Here is a 23,971-nt window from a genome sequence, read left to right on the forward strand (position 1 = left end):
AACTTAAAACGAACAGAAATTATTCCGTATATGAAAGGGGTTGTCCCCTCCTCAACACCTCACTCTTTACAATAAAGTTTGACTCTTTGTCAAAACTTTACTTTTTAAAGCAATAAGAAAACTTTAGCGTAAAGAGCGAGGCGTTGAGGAGGGGACAACCCCTTTCATATACGGAATAATTTCTGTTAGTTTTAAGTTTTAATGTCGCTCCTTACTTGCAGTTAAAAAACTTGTTTTTATAATTTAATTTCTGAACGTTTTTGAATTAATACATGTTTTGATTTTGGCTCACTGCAGATGAATATTTAAAACATAATTTGCATATTAATATTTTTTTGGCTAAATGCACAGTTTTGATCGGGCAGTTTTAAAGAAAAGGGTGGGGGAGGAGGCCTAGTTGCCCTCCAATTTGTGGTTACTTAAAAACAAACATGAACTTTTGTTTTTTTTTGAACGTTTTTATTAGTAATAAATATACGTAACTTATTTATAACGTAACGAACTTCTAAATTTATATATTTTTATTACGTATATGATGGGGTTCGCCCCTTCGTCAATACCTCGCTCTTTACTCTAAAGCTTGAATTTTGTCCCAATTCTTTAAGAATGACACCTGAATCACAAAGGCCGTAGAATAAATAGTTGAAATTACTAAGAATACTTTAGCGTAAAGAGCACGGTATTGTGGAGGAAACGAAACCCCTTATATACATAATATTTTCTGTTCGTTTTAAGTTTTAATGCTGCTCCTTACTTCCAGTTGAAATAATTTTTTTGTATCTATTTTCTTATTATTATTTTTTTTTTAATAATGCTAGGAAATCCTGCACCCCCTTCATGGAACTTTTTTCCCCTCATGATGAATTCCTCCATGGAAAGATCCTCCCACGTAACTCCTTCCCCGACCAACCCCCACCCCAACACAAAAAAGTCCCCCTGAAAACGGCTGTACACTTCGCAATAACCAATACTATATGTAAACAATGGTCAAAGTTCGTAACTTGCAGCCCCTCCCCGGGGACTTTGGGGGGTTCAGTCGTCCCCGGAGACATAGTTATTAGGTGTTTCGACTATGTTGAATAGAATGGCTATCTTAAAATTCTGCTCCGGTGACCTTGGAAAAAATGAGCGTTGGCCTAGATGCCCTCCGATTTTTTTGGTCACTTGAAAAGGGCACTAGAACTTATAATTTCCGTTAGAATAAGCCCTCGCACAACATTCTAGGACCACTAGGTTGATACAATCATCCCTGGAAAAAAAAATAAATAAACACGCATCCGTGATCTTTCAGCTCGTAACTTTTGATGGGTATGACTAAACTTGATGAAACTTATATATTTAAAATAAGCACTAAAATTTGATTCTTTTGATGTAACTATTGGAAGAAAATTTCCGGTTTTTAGAGTTTTCGTTACTTTTGAGCCGGGTCACTCCTTACTATTGTTCGTTACCACGAACTGTTTGATTAAATATCATTTTCCATAACTTTGAGCAGAGTGTAAATTCAAGCCCATTACTCCCTTTGCCGTACCAATCTTTAAAAAAAGCAACAAAGTAAAATAAGGGTAAAAATTCGAACGGACAGTGACCCATCCAACTGATTATAATATTAAAATTTTCAAATTTTCTAAAATAAATTAACCACACTGATACGATTGTCGAAACATAGGTGTTATAAAGAGTCTTTCGAAGAAGCTCAAAATTCTCCTCGCAAAACATGATCTTTAATTAATTTTTTTATAAAAAAAGAAAGGAGGTCTTAGTTTCCTAAAGTTATTAGTTTAGAAGATGGATCGACTACTATTAAATCGGAGAAAGGGGCTGATATTTTGAATACTTATTTTGCTAACATAGGAGAGGAAATTGTTTCATCAGTAATGAGCCAGTTTGATTCCCGTAGTAATAAACATTTTTCTTCATACCTTCTATCTCCTTAAAGTAATTCATTTTTTCTCGGGTCTATTTCCCAGTCTGAAATAACAAAAATAGTATGTGATCTAAATCCAGGTAATTCAGTGGGAATTGACGGGTCTAGTTCTAGAATTGTTAAAGAAATATTGTCTGCAGTAATATTACCATTACATCATGTCATTAATCTTTCATTTAAAACTGGACTTTTCCCAACTGCTTTTAAAGAAGCGCGGATAATTCCGCTTCACAAAGGTGACTCTCCTGGAAACTCATCTAGTTCCTGCCCTATTTCTATTTTGTCAGCATTTTCTAAAATATTTGAGAAGGCAATTTATAAGAGGTTTTATGACTTTCTTAAATCGTCTAATTTCTTCACAAATTCCCAGTTTGGTTTCTGGTCTGGACACAATTCTGAACATACTATCGTTGCTCTCATCCAATATATTCATGAATGCTTAGATAGAGGTGATATTCCAGCAACAACATATTTCGATTTTAAAAAAGCATTCGATACAATATCTCATTGTATTCTTTTTTGTAAATTGGTTAATTGTGGTGTGCATAGACCGGCGTTGGATCTAGTTAAATCTTATCTTAATAAGAGAAAGCAACGATTAGATGGAGGCAATCTCCTCTCTGTACCTCAGTCTTCGAAGGTTGGGGTACCTCAGGGCTCTGTCCTAGGTCCTTTGCTTTTTTTAATTTATATAAAAGATCTTCACCGCGCGTTTAGAATCCGTGTCTCAACACACATTTTGCTGATGATACGGCAGTTTCAATTTATGAGAGGAATGACGAAGAGTTGGATGCAAAACTGGATAATGAATTTTCTAATGTTCTTGATTGGTGCTCTTCAAATTTTATTGCTTTAAATGTATCAAAAACTAATTTCGTAATTTACGGCAGAAAGTCAAATATCTGCCCTCGTATTATCCGAGTTACTTCTTCAAAGTATCTATTATCAATATCTCGGGTGAAAACGATAAAGTACCCTGAACTTGTCATTGATGAAAGCTTATCTTTTAAAACACACATTCAAAATCTACGCTTAAAGATTTCAAGGTATGTTGGTTTAATGCGAAGGTTGAAGCTTTATTTGCCCTACTCTGCTTTACGAAGTATTTATTTTGCTCTGATTCAGACTAATATTAATAATTGTTCTCTAGTATATTTATTTACATTTAAAAGCCATATTAAAATAATACAGATTTTACAAAATAAAGCCCTAAGAATCCTTAAGCTTTTTATTCAATTACCTATTGAACTTCCAAATAAGTCTTCTACAGCATCGTTATATACTTATCTAGATATACTTCCAGTTTCTCAAAAATTTACTTTGGGAGCAATTCTTTTCAAATTCAATTATGACATTAAGAAATTACCGCCATATTACCTCAATCAAAGTTTGTTCTCGCAATCACAAGATTTACTTAATTATAACACTCGACAAAAAAGAGTATCTACATTGACAAGTATAGTACTGAGAGATCTAAATTCGCTCCGTTTGGGTCAATAGCTCGGTGCTGGGATGCTCACAAGCATCTTATTGATAAATTTTTCTCTATCCATTTAATAAAAAGGAAACTTAAATTTTATTTAGATCGGTATTATTTTTAATTAAGCATCTTATTAATAGGGCAAAGTTATTTGTATGGTTTGTTGCTGTCATTTGTGTATATAGTTATTGCCGTTTGTATATCTATATATATAAAAATAAGTTGTCTGTCTGTGGATGTGTGGATGGATGTGTGGATGGATGTGTCAGGTGACGTCACCTGAAAAAACTGGATTAGGTGACGTCAAAACTGAAAAAACTAAAAAAAGGCAAAAACTACAAAAAAAACTAAAAACTAATAAAAAAAAATAAAAAAGCTAAAAAACTAAAAAAACTATAAAGGTAAAAACCAATAAAAAACTAAAAAAAAAACTGAAAAAACTAAAAAAAGGCAAAAACTACAAAAAAAACTAAAAACTAATAAAAAAAGTAAAAAAGCTAAAAAACTAAAAAAACTAAAAAAACTAAAAAAAGGTAAAAAACTAAAAAAAATAAAAAATAAAAAAAAACTAAAAAAAAGGAAAAAACTGAAAAATAAGCTAAAATAAAGGTAAAAACCAATAAAAAACTAAAAAAAAAAAGGAAAAAACTAATAAATGACGACACTCAAAGAGAAAGCGACCAGGACAAAAAACTAAAAAAAAAGGCAAAAACTACAAAAAAACTAAAAACTAATAAAAAAAATAAAAAAGCTAAAAAACTAAAAAAACTAAAAAAAGGTAAAAAACTAAAAAAACTAAAAACTAAAAAAAAACTAAAAAAGGTAAAAACTAAAAGAACTAAAAAAGAAAAAAATAAATGACGACACTCAAAGAGAAAGCGACCAGGACAAAAGGAATGTTCGATTAGCAATCAACAAAGCACCGGGACACAGGGAGTATAAATGACGACCAGGACACAAGTAAAAAAAAAAATTAACAAAACTAAAAAGAAGGTAAAAACTACAAAAAAACTAAAAAGAAAAAAAAACTAAAAACTAATAAAAAAACTAAAAAATCTAAAAATCTAAATAAACTAAAAAAGAAAAAAAAAGGAAAAAAATAAAGGAGAAAAACAAAACTAAAAAACGAATGTATATACAGACCGGTACACCGGGATACAAATGACGACCGGGACACAGGGAATATAAATAACGACCGGGACACAGGGACACAACTACAACGGGGACACCGGGGGAAACAGGGGGATAACCTGACAATCTATTTATATGCAAAGACAATGGGACAGCAAAGAATGTTGTATATTCGCAAGTTTTACGTAGTTAAAACCATATATATATATATATATATCTATATTCACAGGTGGGACATAGGGACACAACTACAATGGCGCGTAACTATTATGGCGCGTAACGACTTACGCGCGCGGGGGGGCTTGGGGGGGGCGCGAAGCGCCCCCACCAACTAGGTGTTGGGGTGGCGCGAAGCGCCACCCCAACAGCTAGTATATATATATATATATATATATATATATATATATATATATATATATATATATATATATATATATATATATATATATATATATATATATATATATATACACACATATATATATATATTTATATATATATCATCAGTAAAAAAATACTGATATCATCAGTAAAAAAAAATTTGGATATATATTTTTATATATATATATATATAAATATATATATATATATATATATATATATATATATATATATATATATATATATATATATATATATATACATATATATATATATATATATATATATATATATATATATATATATATATATATATATTTATATATATATATATATATATATATATATATATATATATATATATATATATATATATATATATATATATATATATATATATATATATATATATATATATATATATATATATATTTATATATATACATGTATATATATATATATATATATATATATAAATATATATATATATATATATAAATATATATATATATATATATATATATATATATATATATATATATATATATATATATATATATATATATATATATATATATATATATATATATATATATAATATATATATAACATATATATATATATATATATATATATATATATATATATATATATATATATATATATATATAAATATATATAGTATAGTTAATATATATAGTATAGTTAACTATATATATATATATATATATATATATATATATATATATATATATATATATATATATATATATATATATATATATATATATATTTAAATATATATATATATATATATATATATATATATATATATATATATATATATATATATATATATATATATATATATATATATATATATATATATATATATATATATATATGTATGCATTTTTTTAAGTTCTATTTTTTTAGTAAACTTAGTAGTCTATAATATATCCAGAAATGTGGCAAGTTTAGTGAAAGCACCTTGGAATCCTTTTTTTCCACCCAGTTTTTCTACTAGTTTGTTTAAATTACGAGCTCCTCCTGCACAAAATATTCATGGCAACTAGCTGGATTTACTCATAATAATCTAAACCCTGTTAAATGATGTATATGACGTTCCAACCTATATTGCAATTCAAAGTCACTCAAAGATCAGTCTTAGCAGTTGTAAATTCAGCCACTGTGCCTTCTATCTCAGATTAAAATTCTTTCTCAGCCACTCTTAATCAAAATTATCCCTTCAATGTTTTTCAAGCAGTTTCAGATTTTTTCTTCTCTTCGTCATCTGGTTAGGTTCGGTTTCCTGTTTCTCTATCAAAACCTTCTTGAAACATTAATCTCCGTTTCAATCTTTTTTCAGTTACTACATATACATCTTACCCCCCTGTAAATTTTTACTCCCTTCTAAATTTCTTTCATTTCGGTTTATTTTACCCTTTTTTATCATTTTGCTTTAACTTAAATTAATTAATGGTTTCTGTATTATTTTCTCCAATTTCTTTGGAAAATTGTTCTTTTACATAGTCATAAGCCAATGAGAATTGTATTAAATCTCAGTGTGGCATTAAATCCAATCACTGATACAGAGTTCCATAGTTATTTCCAGTGATTTAGAAACAAACCAACTTACTTTTATCTTTTTCATCTGTAACCGCACATTTTGTAATTTCTCCAATTCTATTTTCAAAACATTATCTCGAGCGAGGGCTTCTTCAAATGCATGAACTGTGGCAGTGTTTTTTTCCTGAAGTTCGTCGTACAATCTTTAGAATTCATAAATGTTCAAATTGACAAAAATTGATAAGCTAAGCAGTAAAAAGATGAACATATCATTATTTAAAGTAGTATAACTAGGCATAAGCCAAGAATCTTAATGTAAGAAAGGGAAGATGATTAACAATTAAGAGACCTTATTAACCACGAAACCACCTAAAAAGTGAGCAGTCTTATGAGTTTTTTATGCCTCAAGGGAGGGGGAAAACTGAGATCTGTTAATCTATGGGCATAACAAGATTATGGGAGTAGGACAAAAAGGTTATATAATATCCAGCAGGGGAAATGCAAATGATTTCAAACTATTTAGGAAATGCAAACCCCGCGCTTGTTATAGCTCATTTCAATCAATTACAACTAGTTCTCTTTATCGACAGCTTACTAAAAACATTCTCTTTCAAAAAGAATAATTTTTTTTCAAAGGAAATATTTTATCTTATCCCCCTGTAAATTTTCACTCCCTTCTACGTTTCTTTCATTTCGGCTCATTTTGTTTTAACATGAATTAATTAATGGTTTCTGTGTTACTTCTCCTAATTACTTTGAAAAATTATTCTTTTAAGTATTCTTAAGCCTATGAGAATTGTATTAAATCTAAGTGAAGCATTAACTCCAAACACTGATATAGAGCTCCGTAATTATTTCCAGGGATTTAAAATAAACCTTCTTACTTATATCTTTACTACTTACTACTTTATCATCTACATTACAACAATACTTGATCATCTTACTTAGGATCATCTTACATAGGGCTTCTTCAAGTTAACCCTCAGTTTTTTCCAATTGAATTAGAGAACTTTCTAATGAAGACTTTAGTTGACTTGCCTCTGTTTGAGCTTGTTCTAACGCATGAACTGTGGCAGAGTTTTTTTCCTCGAGTGAGGAAATTTCTTCTGTGTGTTTGTAACTGAAATAAAAGATCATGGTACAATCTTTAGAATTCATAAATGTTCAAATAGACATAAATTGATAAGTTAAGCAGTAAAGAGATAAACATATCATTAGTTAAAGTAAAACAACCAAGCATTAGCCAAGAATCTTAACGTAAGAGAAGGAAGATGATTAACGATTAAGAGATCTCCATGGCAACAAAATCACCTACAAGTGAGAACTCTTATGAATCTTTTATACCAGAGGGGAGGGGGGGGAATAGAGATCTGTTAATCTATGGACACATCAACATTATGGGAGTAGGGCAAAGAGGTTATATAATTTCCAACAGGGATAATGCAGATATTTTCAAATTATTTATGAAAATGCAAACCCCGAGCTTGTTATAGCTCATTTCAATAAATTGCAACTAGTTCTCATTATCGACAGTTAATGAAACCAATTTCTGTCAAAAGAACAGTATTTTTTCAAAGGAAATACTTTTCAGCCAATGAAACAAATTCCCTTTCGAGAAGAATACCTTTTACTTGCGGTGAGTGACAAAATAAAATGGAATTGAGTGAATTAAGCTATTTTTAATTGGATGAGCAGGAGCTAATGGGATGGATGGATGAGCAGTATGTGACGCTAAGTTTAGAAAAAGACAAAATAAAACTAGATCTACGTTGCATTGGCAACGTGAGGTGTTACAGCAACGTTTGTCAACTTCGCCGATCAAAGTGTTGCTAGAGTAACACTTTGGTTTTCTTTCCTCGCTTCAATTAAACGCTGAAGTTGTTAATCTGTAAGGATTTTATAATAAATACTAGGTACACCAACTTACGAAAGTTGCAAACCCCTCGTTTCCGAAGATGATTATGAGCTAATAGCCGACTGTTGCTTAAAACTCCCCTAAATGTCTCACAATTGGTATCGGCCTATTTTTAGTTTTAGTGTGTACCTTACAATTGAAGTTGTCAACCCCTTTAAACTTTCAAACTGGTATATCTCATGAAGGAGTTTTTCAACCAGAAAATGGATGAAATATACTTTGATCAGCTTATCAAGAGCTATCGACTGCCGTCCAAAAAAAATCTTTATATATTAGTTCAAAAGTTGACTTTCTTACCGTAGGCCAAGTTTCTAACGTCATCACTTAGAAAGGAGCAAAGGATAAACCCTTTATTTCTTAGCAATGAGAGAACTTTTGAAGTTTAAGAGAAACATCTGATACCATTTTCCTACCGCAATCCGAAGTGCAAAAAACCGAATGATGAACTCAGCTGAAATCACGAACAGAAATGGGTAGAAACAATAGATGGCAGCACTTTCGGACAGTGGGAAAATGCCACTTTTTTGTTTCTATAAATTTTTCTACTTATCACTCAAAGAAGATATATTGGCTGTGGGGCCAGGTAACTGCCGCATATATTTAACACTTATAGATTTTAGTCCATCTTCAGTTTGAAACTGGTGCCTCCCTGCTTGCCAGCTAGAACGGAGCTTTCCACTCGAAAGCAGAAACATGGTTTGATGAAACTAAAGCTTGACTGCATAACTTCAGATAGTTCTTTCTGACACAGGCTATAAAAACTCCTCTTCATTTCACACCCTATAGGCTCTGGCTCAAGGAAAAGCAAAAACCATCCTTTTTGGCTCCAGGCAAGAGTTCTACGAAGCTTTACAAAATGCAAAGTCATACTCATCATTCCGGCCTAAGGTCCACACTTTCCGTAAAAACCGCAGAGGTTAGACCCTTACCAATTTCTAGGAATATGCTAAAATCGGGGTGCTAGGAACAAAAAAAAAAAACACGACAATACCAAAGTATTTACTGAAATAAAACCACCCTTCTCCAACTTCATGGTCCTATTTTGCTGTATATCTGACTTCAGAATCCCTTTCTTCTTCTTTATTACACAGAAGGATTTGTTTTTTGTTTTTGTTTTTTCTTATCTCTGGTACGTGAAGTTTTCTGTTTGATAAAATTGGTTTCGTTTTTTTATTTATTTTGCGTTTCCAATTTTTCTTTAGAAGCAACACTCAAGCGTTGCCTATAGTATACAGCATAAAGCTTAAGTGTATTATCCTTCACTTATTTTTTTCACGAGTCATTTCATATGAAAAGAGTAGGGAAAAAAATTATTTTGAAATGGAAAACGTTTAAAAACTTGTATCTTTGGCAATCGAAAATGAAAAGATATTAATTAAAAAACTTTCAAAAAAGAAGTTTTTCTAAGAATAATTAAGAGCCATATTAAACTTCAGACCAGTAGAAACATATTAATATACAAATTCAAACTAAAAACAACCAGAAAGAATACATGAAGCAGAAAACAAACAGAAATTAAATAAGCAATCATAGCCAACATTCATAAAACAGGTTTTTCAGTATTTATGTTTAATATCCAATATAAATGAATTAATTAATTTTAAAACGAGTTGAACTTAAATTGAATATTCAAATAAAACTAAACCAAACAAAATCACTACAAACAAATGTCTATTTGCTGAATCCTTTCCTAGCTGTAAAAGTCTAAAATCTACTGCGTCATTGCTGCTTCACTGAAAACTATATATGTCTTGAACAGTCCTTAAAAAGAAATAATAAAATTAAACTGAATATTTAATATTTAGTCAAAATAATTAATGAAAGCTCAGCAGTTGAAGATTCTTTCCCCGCCATTTTGTTAATAATTTCAATATTGTAAGTACAAAAGAATATATTTGCAATATGAGTTGTTTTCAGTAAAGTGCAGATGACGCATTAGGCTTTAGACTTTTGCAGTTAATGAAGGAACTAGTAGCCAAACTCTTTTTTTTAGTGATTTCTGTTCGTTTTAAGTTGTATTTATTCATTAATATCAATAAATATAAATATTGAAATGATTTTTTTTTTTTTTTGATCGTATGACTGTTTCTTTGATTTCAATTCGTTTAATCTAATAGTAATTTCAGGTGTTTTTAAGCTTGGTTTATTATAAAAATTTAATTCTACTGGTCGTTTTTAGTTTGAATTTGTATACGAATTTGTTTCTACAGGTCTTAAGTTTAATATGGCTCATTACTATTCTTTGCAAAACCTCTTTTCCGGAAAGGCTTTTTTTATTAATCTAAATCAAAAGACACCATATGCGTCCAAATTATCAACAAGGTGTCTCTGCAATATCTTACGAACAGGCACGGGTATCAAGTTGAAACTATCAAGACAATTACTACTACAACTGCTTCTGCGTTGTTCAACTACTTACGAATGTGACTAAAATTTCTTTCTATGGCGACTATCTGCAACTATGACTATTTAAAACTTGACTACTTGTGATTGCGATGATACGCAACAGTGACTGCAACTACTTGCGACAGTGACTACTTTGACATCCAAAAACTTTCAGGAAACTTTTAGGGGGATATTGAACAAAATTGATACCACAATGTGCATTCTGTTAGTGAAAAGGTCGAATCAGCAGTATCTCAGCCTTCGATGAGTTATTGCTGATCTCATGGCTGATCCGAAAAAGAAGTTTCATTATGATCAAGCTTTCATAGCAAATTAAAGAAGACGCTAGAAAATGACCAGAGACCAGCCAGTCTCTCCACAACTTGCACTATTTAGATGGCCCTCCCAAATACTGATAGAAATTTTGATAACAAAACATTTTATTTCTGAAGGCAATGTTGAGGGGGGTGCTGAACTGAACACCAGACACTGTTTTCATCCAGGCTACCAATAACAAAATCTGTAATTACTTCGGAATGACTAAGGATCTGAACTTGAAACTTTTAGAGTCATTAACAATACTACTACTACTACTGCAACTGCAACTGTGACTTGTTATGACTGCGACTGTGACAAATTGTGACTGCAAAAACTTGCGACTGTGGCTACGACTAGTTCTACCAGAGACAACTTTAAGAAAATGTAGCATACTGATTGTCCCTCATCCAAGAGCAAATTAGGTTCTTAAGCTGAAATTTTCAGGACCTGTTGAACAGTGCATAGAAGCCAAATAGCCACCTTCCCCTTTTTGGACATCCTCCCCCCTAAACACTAATCCAAATTATGAAATATCCACTTTGTTTAAAATAGTCTAAAGGTCTAATTACAGAGAGAAGAGTTGTAAGTTATTTACATCAATGATTCGTCATTGATAAACAGGGGAAAAGTTTGATCCTGAACGTGTGAAAAAGGGTTAAAGGCATTAAGGTGAAGTTTAAGCAAACGTTGAGAGAGATTTTAAACTAAATCAAAAGACCCTATTTGCATCCAGCTCTTAATCTGAAAATTTCAGGGACCATTATTGCTAGAACAACTATGACTACAGCTGTGCCTAGTTGCGAACCCGACTATTTCCGACTATAAATACTTGTAACTGCAGATACTAGCGACTACAACTAGTCTTAACTATGAGTGCAAATAGGGCTTAATGCGATTGTGACTGTGACTACTTGCGACTACCACTGATTGTAATTCCGACTATTTGTGACTGCCTCTGTAGCTACTAACGAACAGTTGCAATTGTGACTGTGAAAACCAGCGACTTAAAATAAAACACTTTGTGACAGAAACTGCTGCAGCTTCCAGATTAGTACTGCTTATTCTACTGCAATTGCTCGTAAAAGGACTTTTACACAATAGTTCACGAATCTGCAATAACTCAAGAATGGTTAAGGTTCAAATTTTCAGGGAACATTGAGGGAGGAGAGGGGGGGGACGTTGCGACTATATCCAAAGATACTATATGTATCTAAATTATTAAAAGGGTGCTGTCAAAATGGCACATGTGCAAAATCTCACTATCGCCTAATTGTACTAAGCTGAAACTTTCATGGGATGCCGAACTTGATCAAAATACAGCTTGTTAAAATGGTATGTGCAACATCTCAGGCATTGTTGAAGGTATCAAGTTGAAATTTTTTGTGAATACAAAAAGAGGACGGTGAAGTCAATCAAAAGATGCTATGTGAATCCCATTTATCAAAAGGCAGTATCTGTAAAATCTTAGGAATGGTTGTTGACAATTAGTTAAGAATTCAAGGGAATGTAGAGAGAGATGATCAAATTAATCAATAGACACTAATTACGAACAACAAACTAGAATCAGATATCAGATTACTAGATCCGCAATAATCGATTTTGTGATGTTATGCAATATGTTATCTAATTTTTTGTACAGGTGGAGGGCTTACCTATGGGATTTCCGTTAAGTCAGTTAATAGAACATGTTTTTATTGAAAATGTAGAAACAGTAGCGTTACTCATTTTTTTTAACATAGATTCTAGGGACGTTATATCAACAATATAAAACCATTGCGGAATTCTTGGAAGGAAGAATTAGAATATTTTTTGGGAATATCTCAACTTTGTAGGGGGGTGGGAATTAAAATTTACAGCTGAATTGCTAAAGAATGGGTAAGTTTCATTTCTTGATTTTCTTCTACTAAAGAATGAAAGTAGTCTGTTGAAATCTACAGAAAAACAACTCACAACAATAGATATTTGTCATTTTTGTCAAGTCATGCTCGCCAAATCAAAGTTGACTTGTTCCTTTCTTTAACAGACTGTATTTTTAGTATCTTCTCTCCGAAATTTGTAGAGGAATTATTTTCTCTTAAAGAAGTGCTAATAAGTAAGGGCTATGCATACTGGTTAATTAACCAGGCTATTTCAAGAAAAACAAGGAAGTTCAGGAGGTAGCTTATGTTCCAGGACTGGGTGAAAATCTAAAATGAATGTTACAAACTAATGTTTAAAGGTTGGATTGAAAAGAAGTAACATTTTAAATAGTTTTTTAAGTTCTGGAAAAAATCGAGCTTCAGTGGAACATCAAATTGGAGCTTCTCAGATTCCATGCACTTGCGAAAGTTGCAATGTAGAATTGTACCAAATTTAACTATGTAGTTGTACCAATGTTGTACCAATATACCAAAATTTAAAAATTAGATTTGTAAAACATCAAGATTGTATTCCGTCAACCCTAAAGAAAAAACCTGAAAGTTTCACGTATGTTATTTTTAAACGCATTTTAAATTTCCCAGAGCATTTTGTCATATTAACAAATTTTTAGGGCCATTGAGATTAAAATAATCAAACAGTTCGTGGTAACGAACTGTAGTAAGGAGCGACCCGGCTCAATAGTAACCAAAACTCTTAAAAATTGAATTTTGATATCAATAGCTACATCAAAAGAATCGCATTTTAATGCTGATTTTAAATATATAAGGTTTAAAAAGTTTAGTTTTACCCATCAAAAGTTAAGAGCCTGAGAAAATTTGCCCTATTTAGGAAAATAGGGGGAAACACCCCCTAAAAGTCGTAGGATCTTAGTGAAAATGACACCATCAGATTCAGCGTATCAGAAAACCCTACTGTAGAAGTTTCAAGCTCCTATCTACAAAAATGTGGAATTTTGTATTTTTTGCCAGAAGACAAATCACGGGTGCGTGTTTATTTGTTTGTTTTTTTTTTTTTTTTTTTTTTTTTCCCAGGGGTCATCGTATCGACCAAGTGGTCCTAGAATGTCGCAAGAGGGCTCATTCTAACGGAAATGAAAAGTTCTAGTGCCCTTTTTAAGTGACCAAAAAAATTGGAGGGCATCTAGGCCCCCTCCCACGCTAATTTTTTTCCCAAAGTCAACAGATCAAAATTTTGAGATAGCCATTTTGTTCAGCATATTCAAAAACCATAATAACTATGTCTTTGGGGATGACTTACTCCCCCACAATCCCTGGGGGAGGGGCTGCATGTTACAAACTTTGACCAGTGTTTACATATAGTAATGGTTATTGGGAAGTGTACAGACGTTTTCAGGGGGATTTTATTTTGTTTGGGGGTGGGGCTGAGGAGAGGGGGCTATGTTGGAGGATCTTTCCTTGGAGGAATTTGTCATGGGGGAAGAAAAATTCAATGAAAAGGGCGCAGGATTCTCTAGAATTACTATAAGAAAACAATGAAAAATAAACATGAAAACGTTTTTTCAAATGAAAGGAAGAAGTAGCATTGAAACTTAAAACGAACAGAGATTATTACGCATATGAGAGGTTCTAAAAATACTTTAGCATAAAGAGCGAGGTATTTAGGAGGAGATATATACCTCGCTCTTTATGCTAAAGTATTTTTAGTAATTTCAAATATTTATTCTACGGCCTTTCTGATTCAGGGGTCATTCTTAAAGAATTGGGACAAAGCTTACGATTTAGTGTAAAGAACGAGGTATTAACGAGGGTACAAACCCCCTCATATACATAATAATAATTAAAGAATATAAAAGTTTGTTACGTAAGTTAATTCTAAAGTTACGTATATTTTTTACTAATAAAAAAAATCATTAAAATTAAAATTAATAGTTGCCTTTTTATGTAACCGAAAAATTGCATGGCAACTAGGCCTCCTTCCCCATCCCATATTTCTCAAAATCGTATGATCAAAACTAAGAGAAAGCCATTTAGCCAAAAAAGGAATTAATATGTAAATTTCATTTGAATAGTTTACGTGTGGAGAGTCAAAATCAAACATGCATTAATTCAAAAACGTTCAGAAATTACATACAAAGAACTAGTTTTTCTTAACTGAAAGTAAGGAGCGACATTAAAACTTAAAATGAACAGAAATTACTCCGTATATGAAATGGATTGTTCCCTCCGCAATCCCTCGCTCTTTACGCTAAAGTTTGACTCTTTGCCACAATTCTGCTTTTTAAAACAATTGAAAGCTTTAGCGTAAAGAGCGAGGGATTGCGGAGGGAACAATCCATTTCATATACGGAGTAATTTCTGTTCGTTTTAAGTTTTAATGTCGCTCCTTACTTTCAGTTAAGAAAAACTAGTTTTTTTTATGTAATCGTGTTCAAGCACCAGGCTTTAAAGAGAGATGCAGGTGGATTTAGCTTAAATTCGACTTATGATAATTTACTACAGTAAAATAAAGTAGATTTTGTTTCTTTCAATACCAATGACCTTTTGTTGCGTGATAAGGAATGTTCACACAAAAATCAAGTCACTGGCCAGGAAATTAGGCAGTTAAAGAGATTTGCATCTGTAAATGCTATGAAGATAATAAGAGCATTAAGCAGTATGTAATTAATTTTTCATTTTATTTAATTATCAATGTTTGATTTGTATTATTTTAGTTTATCTGCTGAAGACGATTACTGTGTATGTGATAAAATATCCAGATATTTTTTTTTGTATGTCACTGTCAAATTAAGCGATTTTCAGTTTTCACTATTGAACTGTTATTTATATGTGAAAAGTTATTTAATTTTTTGAAAATTGTCATTATACCTTCCATTACGGACAGAAAATAAGTTAGTTGTAAATAGCTTTGATGTTTGAAATACAATTTCAAAGTTCAATATGCGTCACAGGAAAATCTAAGGAATGGTTTAGGAAAATCTATGGGGCGCTTTGCCCCATTAGCACTATCCTACCTGTCTTCGTCTTTCTTTGTTACGATCGCAGATAGTTGGTCTTGTAATTCCTTCAATTGTAACTTCAAAGAACTCTCCCGGTCAAGAGCTTCTTCAAGTTGACCCTTACTTTTTCCCAATTGAACCAAAGCACCTTCATTCTTCGATAAAGAACTTTCTAAGGAAGACTTAAGTAATCTTGCCTCTGTTTGAATTTGTTCTAACGCATGAGCTGTGGCAGCATTTTCTTTCTCAAATGTGGAGATTTCTTCTGCGTGTTTGGAACTAAAAGATAAGGCCGTTGTACAATCTTTAAAAGTCATAAATGTTCAATTAATTGAAAAGAAATTGACTAGTTAAGTAGCAAACATCCACAGTTGAAGTGATATAACCAGACGTGTAAAATGAATATTAATGCAATAGGTTTTGAAAAAGACAAAATGACAAAATGAAATAAAACTTCCTCTCCTCCCTCACACAATCATAATTTGCTGTACGTCTGACTTTAGAATAATGTTTCTTCGGTTTTTTTAAAAAGGAAATTTTTTCCTTATGTTTCTTTTATTAGAGAGGCCTTTTTTTTAATCACTTGCATAGGTAATTTTCTGCTTGTTAAAATTTACTTCGTTTTTCAATTATCTTTATTGTATCTATATTAGAATTATCTTCATTGTATCTTTATTATCTATATTGTACTTTTTATTGTTTTTTCAGAGGCACCGCTGCAGCGTAGCCATTAGAGTTACTTAAATGTACTTCGATTTTCAATTATCTCTATTGTATCTATATTAGAATTATCTTTATTGTATCTATATTATCTAAATTGTATTTTTTTAATGTTTTTTCAGAGACAACACTGCAGCGTAGCCATTAGTTAAGAGCCATAATGTTATAAACACTTTATATAGTTTAAGAAAATGTTTAGAGGGATGTAGAACACAATCAAATATCACCTGGTGATTTGGCCGGTTTTCAAAAAGGATGTAAGAGTAATACCTACGGAACAACTGAGGATATTAAGTTAATACTTTCAGGGTATGTTGAGGAATGATCGAATGACAAGCGGCCCCTTGCCTCTTTTAGCTGCTCTTTTCCTAAACATCGACCGGAAGTTTGAAAAGGCCATTATGATCAAAATAGTCTAAAATCTAATAAGGATGGCGCCGGGGATGTCTTTTCAGCCACAACATTGAGTCAGGGATTATAAATTATACAATTTAACCATTGTTTAAACGCAGAATTTAACATTGGGAAAAGAGGGTAATAATGATGCTAGGTCTCTACAAAGCCTTAGGATGCTAAAAGTTTGAAGAAATGTTTAGAGGGATGTCGAACACAATTAAAAACCCCCTATATGCATGCTGGTTGTCAAAGGAACGATTCGGCAATATCTAAAGAACAGATAAGCATATTAAGTTGAAACTTTAGGATATTTTAAAGGGTGATTGCAGGGCAACTAGCCCCCATACCTTACAGTTTTTAGATACCCTTCTCCTCAATACTTATCAAAATTTTGAAAGAAACACCTTGTTCAAAATGGTCAAAAGGTCGAATAAGTAAACCTCCGAGGATGCCATAGCCCCCGAAGCCCCGGGACAACGAATAAGTTTTTCAATTGTTAAGATGCAGGATTTATCATTAGGAAAAGGCAAAACATTAGTTCTGGGTGTATCTGAGAATGCCAAACGAAATAATCAATGCGCACCCAGTCTATTTAAAAGGTGTCTTAGCAATATCATATGAATAACTGAGGATATTAATAGGTAAACTTTAAGGCAGGTTGAAGGAGATGCTAAAAAGTTGTTGGAGGCCAAAAAGTTCTAGTAGCCTATCAGCTGATTATTACTTGCAAGTCCCCAACATGTCTTACTACTGGAACCAAATTGGTCTTACCATCATATACACCAGAAACAAATAATAGGCACCCCAACTAGCAAAAGTTGCGAACACTTCATTGCCAAAGATAATATGAACTAACAACCGACTGTTGCTTAAAACTCCCCAATATGTCTCACAATTGGTATCGGCCTGTTTTTGGTTTCAGTGTGTGCCTTACTATTGAAGTTGTCAAACTTTCAAACTTTCAAACTGGTATATCTCACGAAGAAATTTTTCAACTAAAATATAGATGACATATACTTTGATCAGCTCATCAAGAGCTATCGACTGACGTCGAAAAAAAATCTATCTGTCTCAGTTCAAAAGTAGACTTTCTAATGTCATTATTTAGAAAGGAGCAAAGGATAAACTCTAATTTCTTTAGCAATGAGCGAACTTTTAAAGTTTAAGAGGTACATCTGATACCATATCTCTACCGCAATCCCAAGTGCGAAAAGCCGAATGATAAATTCAGCTGAAATCACGAATAGAAATGGGTAAAAACACAAGGGAGGTAAGCCTCTGTCTTGTTATTCAAATTGTTACTGGACTTTTTTTAGCGATGCATTACACAGCGAGAGCGTTTTTTGTTTTCATGTTTTTTTCGCGTTTTAGAACAAAATGGAATTACAGAAATAAAGAAACTAACTCAGGGATTTCTTAGTTGGTTTTCACATTTTTCATTTTTGCGTGTTTTCGTGTATGAACAAAAATGAACGCTCGAAGATGAGGAATTTCTTAGTTAGTTTTCGTATAGTTTTCGTTTTGTTTTTTAATCAGTAGAACAATTTCCACCAAAAAACAAATTAAACCATAATTTTCCTTTTTATTAGGCTTAGCGTCTCAGAGCAATATAAATATACATCTGTACTTCTTTTTTCTTAAACAGCTAAAGGCTTTGCCACTACCTAATCTGTGTTTTGCCACTACTGAAATACAAAAAAATAAAAAAGACCAAATTAATACCTTTCAAGAGCCAGCTCATTCTGTACCCTGTTTAACTCATTTCGTAGGCTGGTTATTGCTGTCCAATCCATTGCAGTGTTTCTTACGCTTTCCTTTTGTACTTTCACCATTTCAGCTCTTGTTGTTTCAAGCTCAGTCAAAGCGTTTTGCAGGCAGATTTTTGTAGCCTGTTGTTCTGCATGGCTTTCAAAATTTTCTTTTAGTTTTTCCTGCAAAAAAAAAAGAAAAATCACTAACAGAATGTTATATGAAATACAAGACAGTATACTATCTGGAGAGAGTAGTACAGTCAATGAAAATTCATTTTAGGGGTTATTTCAAACAAATTGCAAAAGTTTTGATTTTGGTTTCATTTGAAAAGGAAAGAAATTCTCTAGAAGAAATAAAAAATCTATCAAAATCTACCATTCTACCAAATTGACCTTTTATGTCTTTTCTTCTAAAACAACGACTTAAAAAAAAACTTATGCATTTAAAAAGTCAATGACAGGAAAATCTGGTACACAGACCACGAGTTCGAACGGATTTCTGTGTTTTGACCATCCCTGAGTCGTTTACCTCCCCCCCCCACAAACACAAACACATACGCGCAAGATAAAGCGTACATTAATATACGTTGGATATAACACAAAATCAGATCCACACAGTAAAAATTTACACTTCTTATACGGAAAAGCCAGGAAAAAATCGTGTCCTGGAATCTTGCATCCCCCCTCCACACAAACCCAATAAAATAAATGGGTTTGCGCACATCTCAAAGTTGCCTGGCATCTGAAATGTTCTTCAACCCTCTTGCTGAGAAATTATTCAGTAGATGCGATAATGCTCAAGAACAAACTGACCCATTTTGCCGACATTCGAGTTTGATAAAACGTGTAAGCAATACACTTATTGATCAATTTTGGCTTCTAGTAGTTTTTAGTTACATTCGAGATCCAAGGTACGTTTTGCCAGTATTTAAAAACCAACAAGGATAATTAAGAACTGCTAAATTCACTGACTTCACATGAGAACCTGCTAACGTTTCCACACTCTAGCCTATACTTGCTTCTAAGTGAATGTGAATGATAAAAGTGAATGATAAAAAAAAGAAAGATAAATTAAATTAGACGAAGTTTAGTTTTTTTTTTTATTTTTAGGTGAGGTGGTTATACGTCCGGGGAGGGAGGGGGAACCCTATGGTGAAGATGATATAATGAGAAGGCGTGTGGTTGTGTCGAAGAGTGAAGTGGGAGCCGTTCTGCGTGTTAGTGAAGAATCTTTTATGCTTATGGATCTCAACGTGAGTTTTGTCACAGAGCAGTGTACTTTATGTTTAGTTATTTCCTTTTTTTAATTAATTAAACCCAATTCAACCTTAAAAGCGAAATGTTCGTCGTTAAGGACTGCAAAGACACAAAATTAGTTATTGACTTTTTTGAACGTCTCCTTTCATGGGTGATGCCACGTCTCCTTTCGTGGGTGATGCCACGTCTCCTTTCGTGGGGGATGCCACGTCTCCTTTCGTGGGTGATGCCAAGGTAATGGCATAAATGCTGCAGAAGACATGAGCGCCTATAAAGCAGTGGAAGTCGGGAAGAAGATTCTTGACGAAATGATAGGAAAATTGCTAAAGGAGCATTCGTTCAAAAGGAAGGATCAAGCAGTCCTTATGATGACAAAACAAAAGATGGGGGTGAAATCCACCGTTTAGATCCTTCATTGCTGTTTCAACGTCTTATAACTGTATCCGAAAGACTGAACATGGACAAAGAACTTCGCTCCTATCCTGCGTCACTTTTGGATGTTTCTGGCTTGTTCTGAAAGCCATTTAAACAAGAGCTAGTAAAAGCTATCAAGCGACTTTCAGAGATTGATACCATTGTGGGAAAAGTTAGTTTGACTTGCATCTACGTCTTCGACAGGGACGCTTTGCTTCATAGGATTCCCTAGATGAAGAAACAAACGTATTTAGAGATCTTAGACCGATACTGGACCTACGCTCAGATCAAATATCCAGATACCATGATTGTTTTTAATGGCTAAGACATCGCTGCTTCAATAAAAGGTAATAATCACCTTAAGCAAAAAAATGTCACTGGAATGGAAGCATTGCTTAACAGGAAATGAGACTGGCCACCAAAAAGAGGAATTTCTTCAATGCAAAAAGAATAAAGCCCGGTTTGTCAATACACTTTCTGATATTTATGAAGCAAAGGTCTGAGAACCATCCAAGGTAAAGCTGATGCTTACTTGCTTATTGTGCTAACAGCGATTGAGTGTTCGAAGACTTGGGACACTGTAGTTATCGGTAACGATACCAACTTGTTGGTGTGGTTACTTTATCGCTATATTCCTGAGCACTACAAGGTACACCTGCACAGTGAGACTAAAACAACCACTTCAGGTACAACTTGGGACATCGAACTATGGGACATCCATTGTTAAGAAGATTGGGATTGATCCCTGCAAACTGAATCCTTTTTCTCATGCAATTCTTGGCTGGGACACATATTTCCGTCAACATGAACTTGGCGAAGGGATTTCGCTTAAACGACTGAGAGACAACGATCACTTTAGGGAAAATGCTTCAAAGTTTTCTCGATTCGATGCTTCGAAAGAAGAGATTAAAGCAGCGGGAGAGGTTGCACTTTCTATACTGTAAAAGCTGAAAGACACCGAGTCATTCAGCACAAAAAGCAACGTCTAAAACTTTCTTCCATCTCCAAGACCTACCCTCTACTTCAGCAGGGGCAAAATTTCACACTTTCGCAAACTATGTTCAAGTTCAAGATTGGATTGGTTTTAAGACCCCTGCTCTTGATCCTGAGCATAGGGAATGGAGACTCCAGAAGAGCAGGCTGTATCCTATCCTCACGTATCCTATTCTTATCGGCACCAAAGAAAATTCTCACCGTCGCGAATTGTGTTTGTAGAGTTGTAAGGGGTTGTAATTGTGTTTGTAGAGTTGTAAGGGATTGCATCTTCCAGTGACACCAAAGAAAATTCTCAACGTCGTGAATTGTGGTTCTAAGGGATCCTGTAATAGTGACCGGTGCAGTTGTCATCGAAATGACATCAAATTTGACATTACTTGCAAATCTTGCAAAGAAACTAGTTGCTCTAATGATCAAGTACAAATCGAGGATGACATATGATTAATTAGATAAATCTCCAATCCTTATGCAATTTTAAGTTATCGGTGATTTTTCTCAAATTGAAATCAATGACTTAGCTATTTGTGAGAAGTTGCTTTTTGGATTCTAAGAATTTGTGGTGGTCACGTTAAGTGTGCAGCGTGGGGGGGGGATTAAAATGGACGGGACTTCCTTTCTGCATTAACAGTCCAGTTTTTCTCGTAATCTTCGCGTAATCTTGCTCTCAGACTTGTGCCAACGTTTGATTTATTAAAAGAGTGGGTGGGAAGGGCAACTGAACATGACGCAAACGCAAAACAAAAATAAAGTACATATTCGGGATCTACGCGTCAGATTTACCTATTATCGACTTTCTATAAGTGTAAATTAAGTTGTTTTTAAAAAGTCATCATTTTAGAAGAAAAGACGAAAACGGTCAATTTCGCCTCGTCCGATTTTGGCAAAATTTTTTATATGTTGTAGAAAAAATTTTCCGATTTGAATGGTACCAAAATCATATAGGGTATAATCCTCCAGCTTTCATCGGGAAATTTCAGATATATGTAATGATCTCATCTTAATTAACAAAGTTGTTTATACAGTTCATAGATATTTTTTCTTTTTTTACTTTACTTAATCTCCCGCAAAAAAAATACACGAAATATATAGGACAGAATTTAGTAGAATCTAATAATCTGCATATTTTGGGAGGGGAGTTATATTTTCAACAACGACAACGACACTTTTCAAGGATTAACAACAAAAGAAAAAGTTCGTCAAACCGCAACACCCATCAGAAAATCAGCTCATTTTACTAATCCCACAATTTACCGGCTATTCAAATTGTCTTTCTTACAAGTAACCAACTGCACAAAATTACCTATGAGACAAGAGCCAATTTGAACATCTTCTCTATATTAAGACATTATCAGAAAAAATTTGCCGGAACTAAGTTCAAAACTTGCATAGAATATTTAGAATTAAACTGAACTTCTCTATTTTGCTAAAAAGGTCTTAGTTCCATATTTTCCTGTAAACACCAACAAAGATTATCACCTCAAATCTAATATTACCATATAAAGGTTTTTTTTCTGTACTATTTTGTAGCCTCGTCCTTAATTATAGAGTAATATTGGAGCCTAAATATTTTTCTTTTTAGTATCAATTGGATATCCTAAGACACTGTCCGCAATTATTTTAAAAGATCCCATATTGCATCTGAGACGGAACATACCTTACCCTAGAAAAATTTCGAAAAATTCCACTATGTGAAATAATTGGCAAAGAATTTGAATCCCAGACAAAATCCTCATGAATTTGCCTAACGGTTATAAATAAAACTTTTCTCAAATAGCCCATCTGAAAGTACTTTGCCCACCAGAGATGTATAATATCAATATGGTAGTTTAGATTAACAAAAAAAGCCCTAAAAAACCCTTCGGTTAATCTTTAAAATAATTTCGAAAGCTAAAGACAAAACAGAACAAAGATAGAAAAAGAAAAGAAAATAATAGATTTCAGACTCACTGCTTCCATGTATTCCAAAAACCATTTTGGCGGCGAATCAGCGAATTCTGCCTTGATTATCCTATGGAAAGCTTCCAACTTTGTTTCCATTGCATCTAAAATACTCTTCAGAAGAGGCTGAGTTAAACATGACGTTGAGGCTGATTGTTTTCGTAGATTTTCATTACAAGTAGAATTACACCTAGAAAGGGATCAATGAGAGCTACAATAAAGGCTAAACTGACAAGAATCATGCAATGTAAACGAACTGAGAAAAACCATTTAATTTGAATAAAGAAACTGATACCTGAATGGTAGATTCTAAAAATGAACAGAAAAAAACCGATATGTCAAAGAAAGATTTAACCAAGAAAAGCCCAGAAGTATGTTTATCATTTTTTAGTAATTCCAGGCATATAGGCCTTAGATATCTATCTTCGGGTAAACAGTATCTTCATTTGTGCGATTCTTAAGCCTCAGAGCAAAAAATTGTCGATATTCAACAGCAAAGAATGGGCCGTGGAATGAA

The 23,971-nt window shown here is 32.9% G+C and overlaps 1 protein-coding gene across 2 annotated transcripts in view; it reads right to left on the reverse strand.

Moving 5' to 3' along the window:
- The window catches only part of LOC136026314 (myosin-9-like), a 62,114-nt gene that overhangs the window by 2,894 nt on the left and 35,249 nt on the right, over positions 1–23,971 (reverse strand). For both annotated transcript variants that reach the window (XM_065702735.1, XM_065702736.1), the window contains exons 5-8: positions 23,464–23,644; positions 18,821–19,032; positions 15,998–16,261; positions 7,433–7,608 (exon numbers count right to left, since the gene is read on the reverse strand). In XM_065702735.1, the coding sequence (XP_065558807.1) occupies positions 7,464–7,608; positions 15,998–16,261; positions 18,821–19,032; positions 23,464–23,644 (802 nt within the window). In that variant the 3' untranslated portion in view covers positions 7,433–7,463. The remainder of the gene's footprint in view (positions 1–7,432; positions 7,609–15,997; positions 16,262–18,820; positions 19,033–23,463; positions 23,645–23,971) is intronic.

The sequence above is a fragment of the Artemia franciscana genome, chromosome 4 (assembly GCF_032884065.1).
Source record: "Artemia franciscana chromosome 4, ASM3288406v1, whole genome shotgun sequence".
NCBI classification, from domain to species: Eukaryota; Metazoa; Arthropoda; class Branchiopoda; order Anostraca; family Artemiidae; genus Artemia; species Artemia franciscana.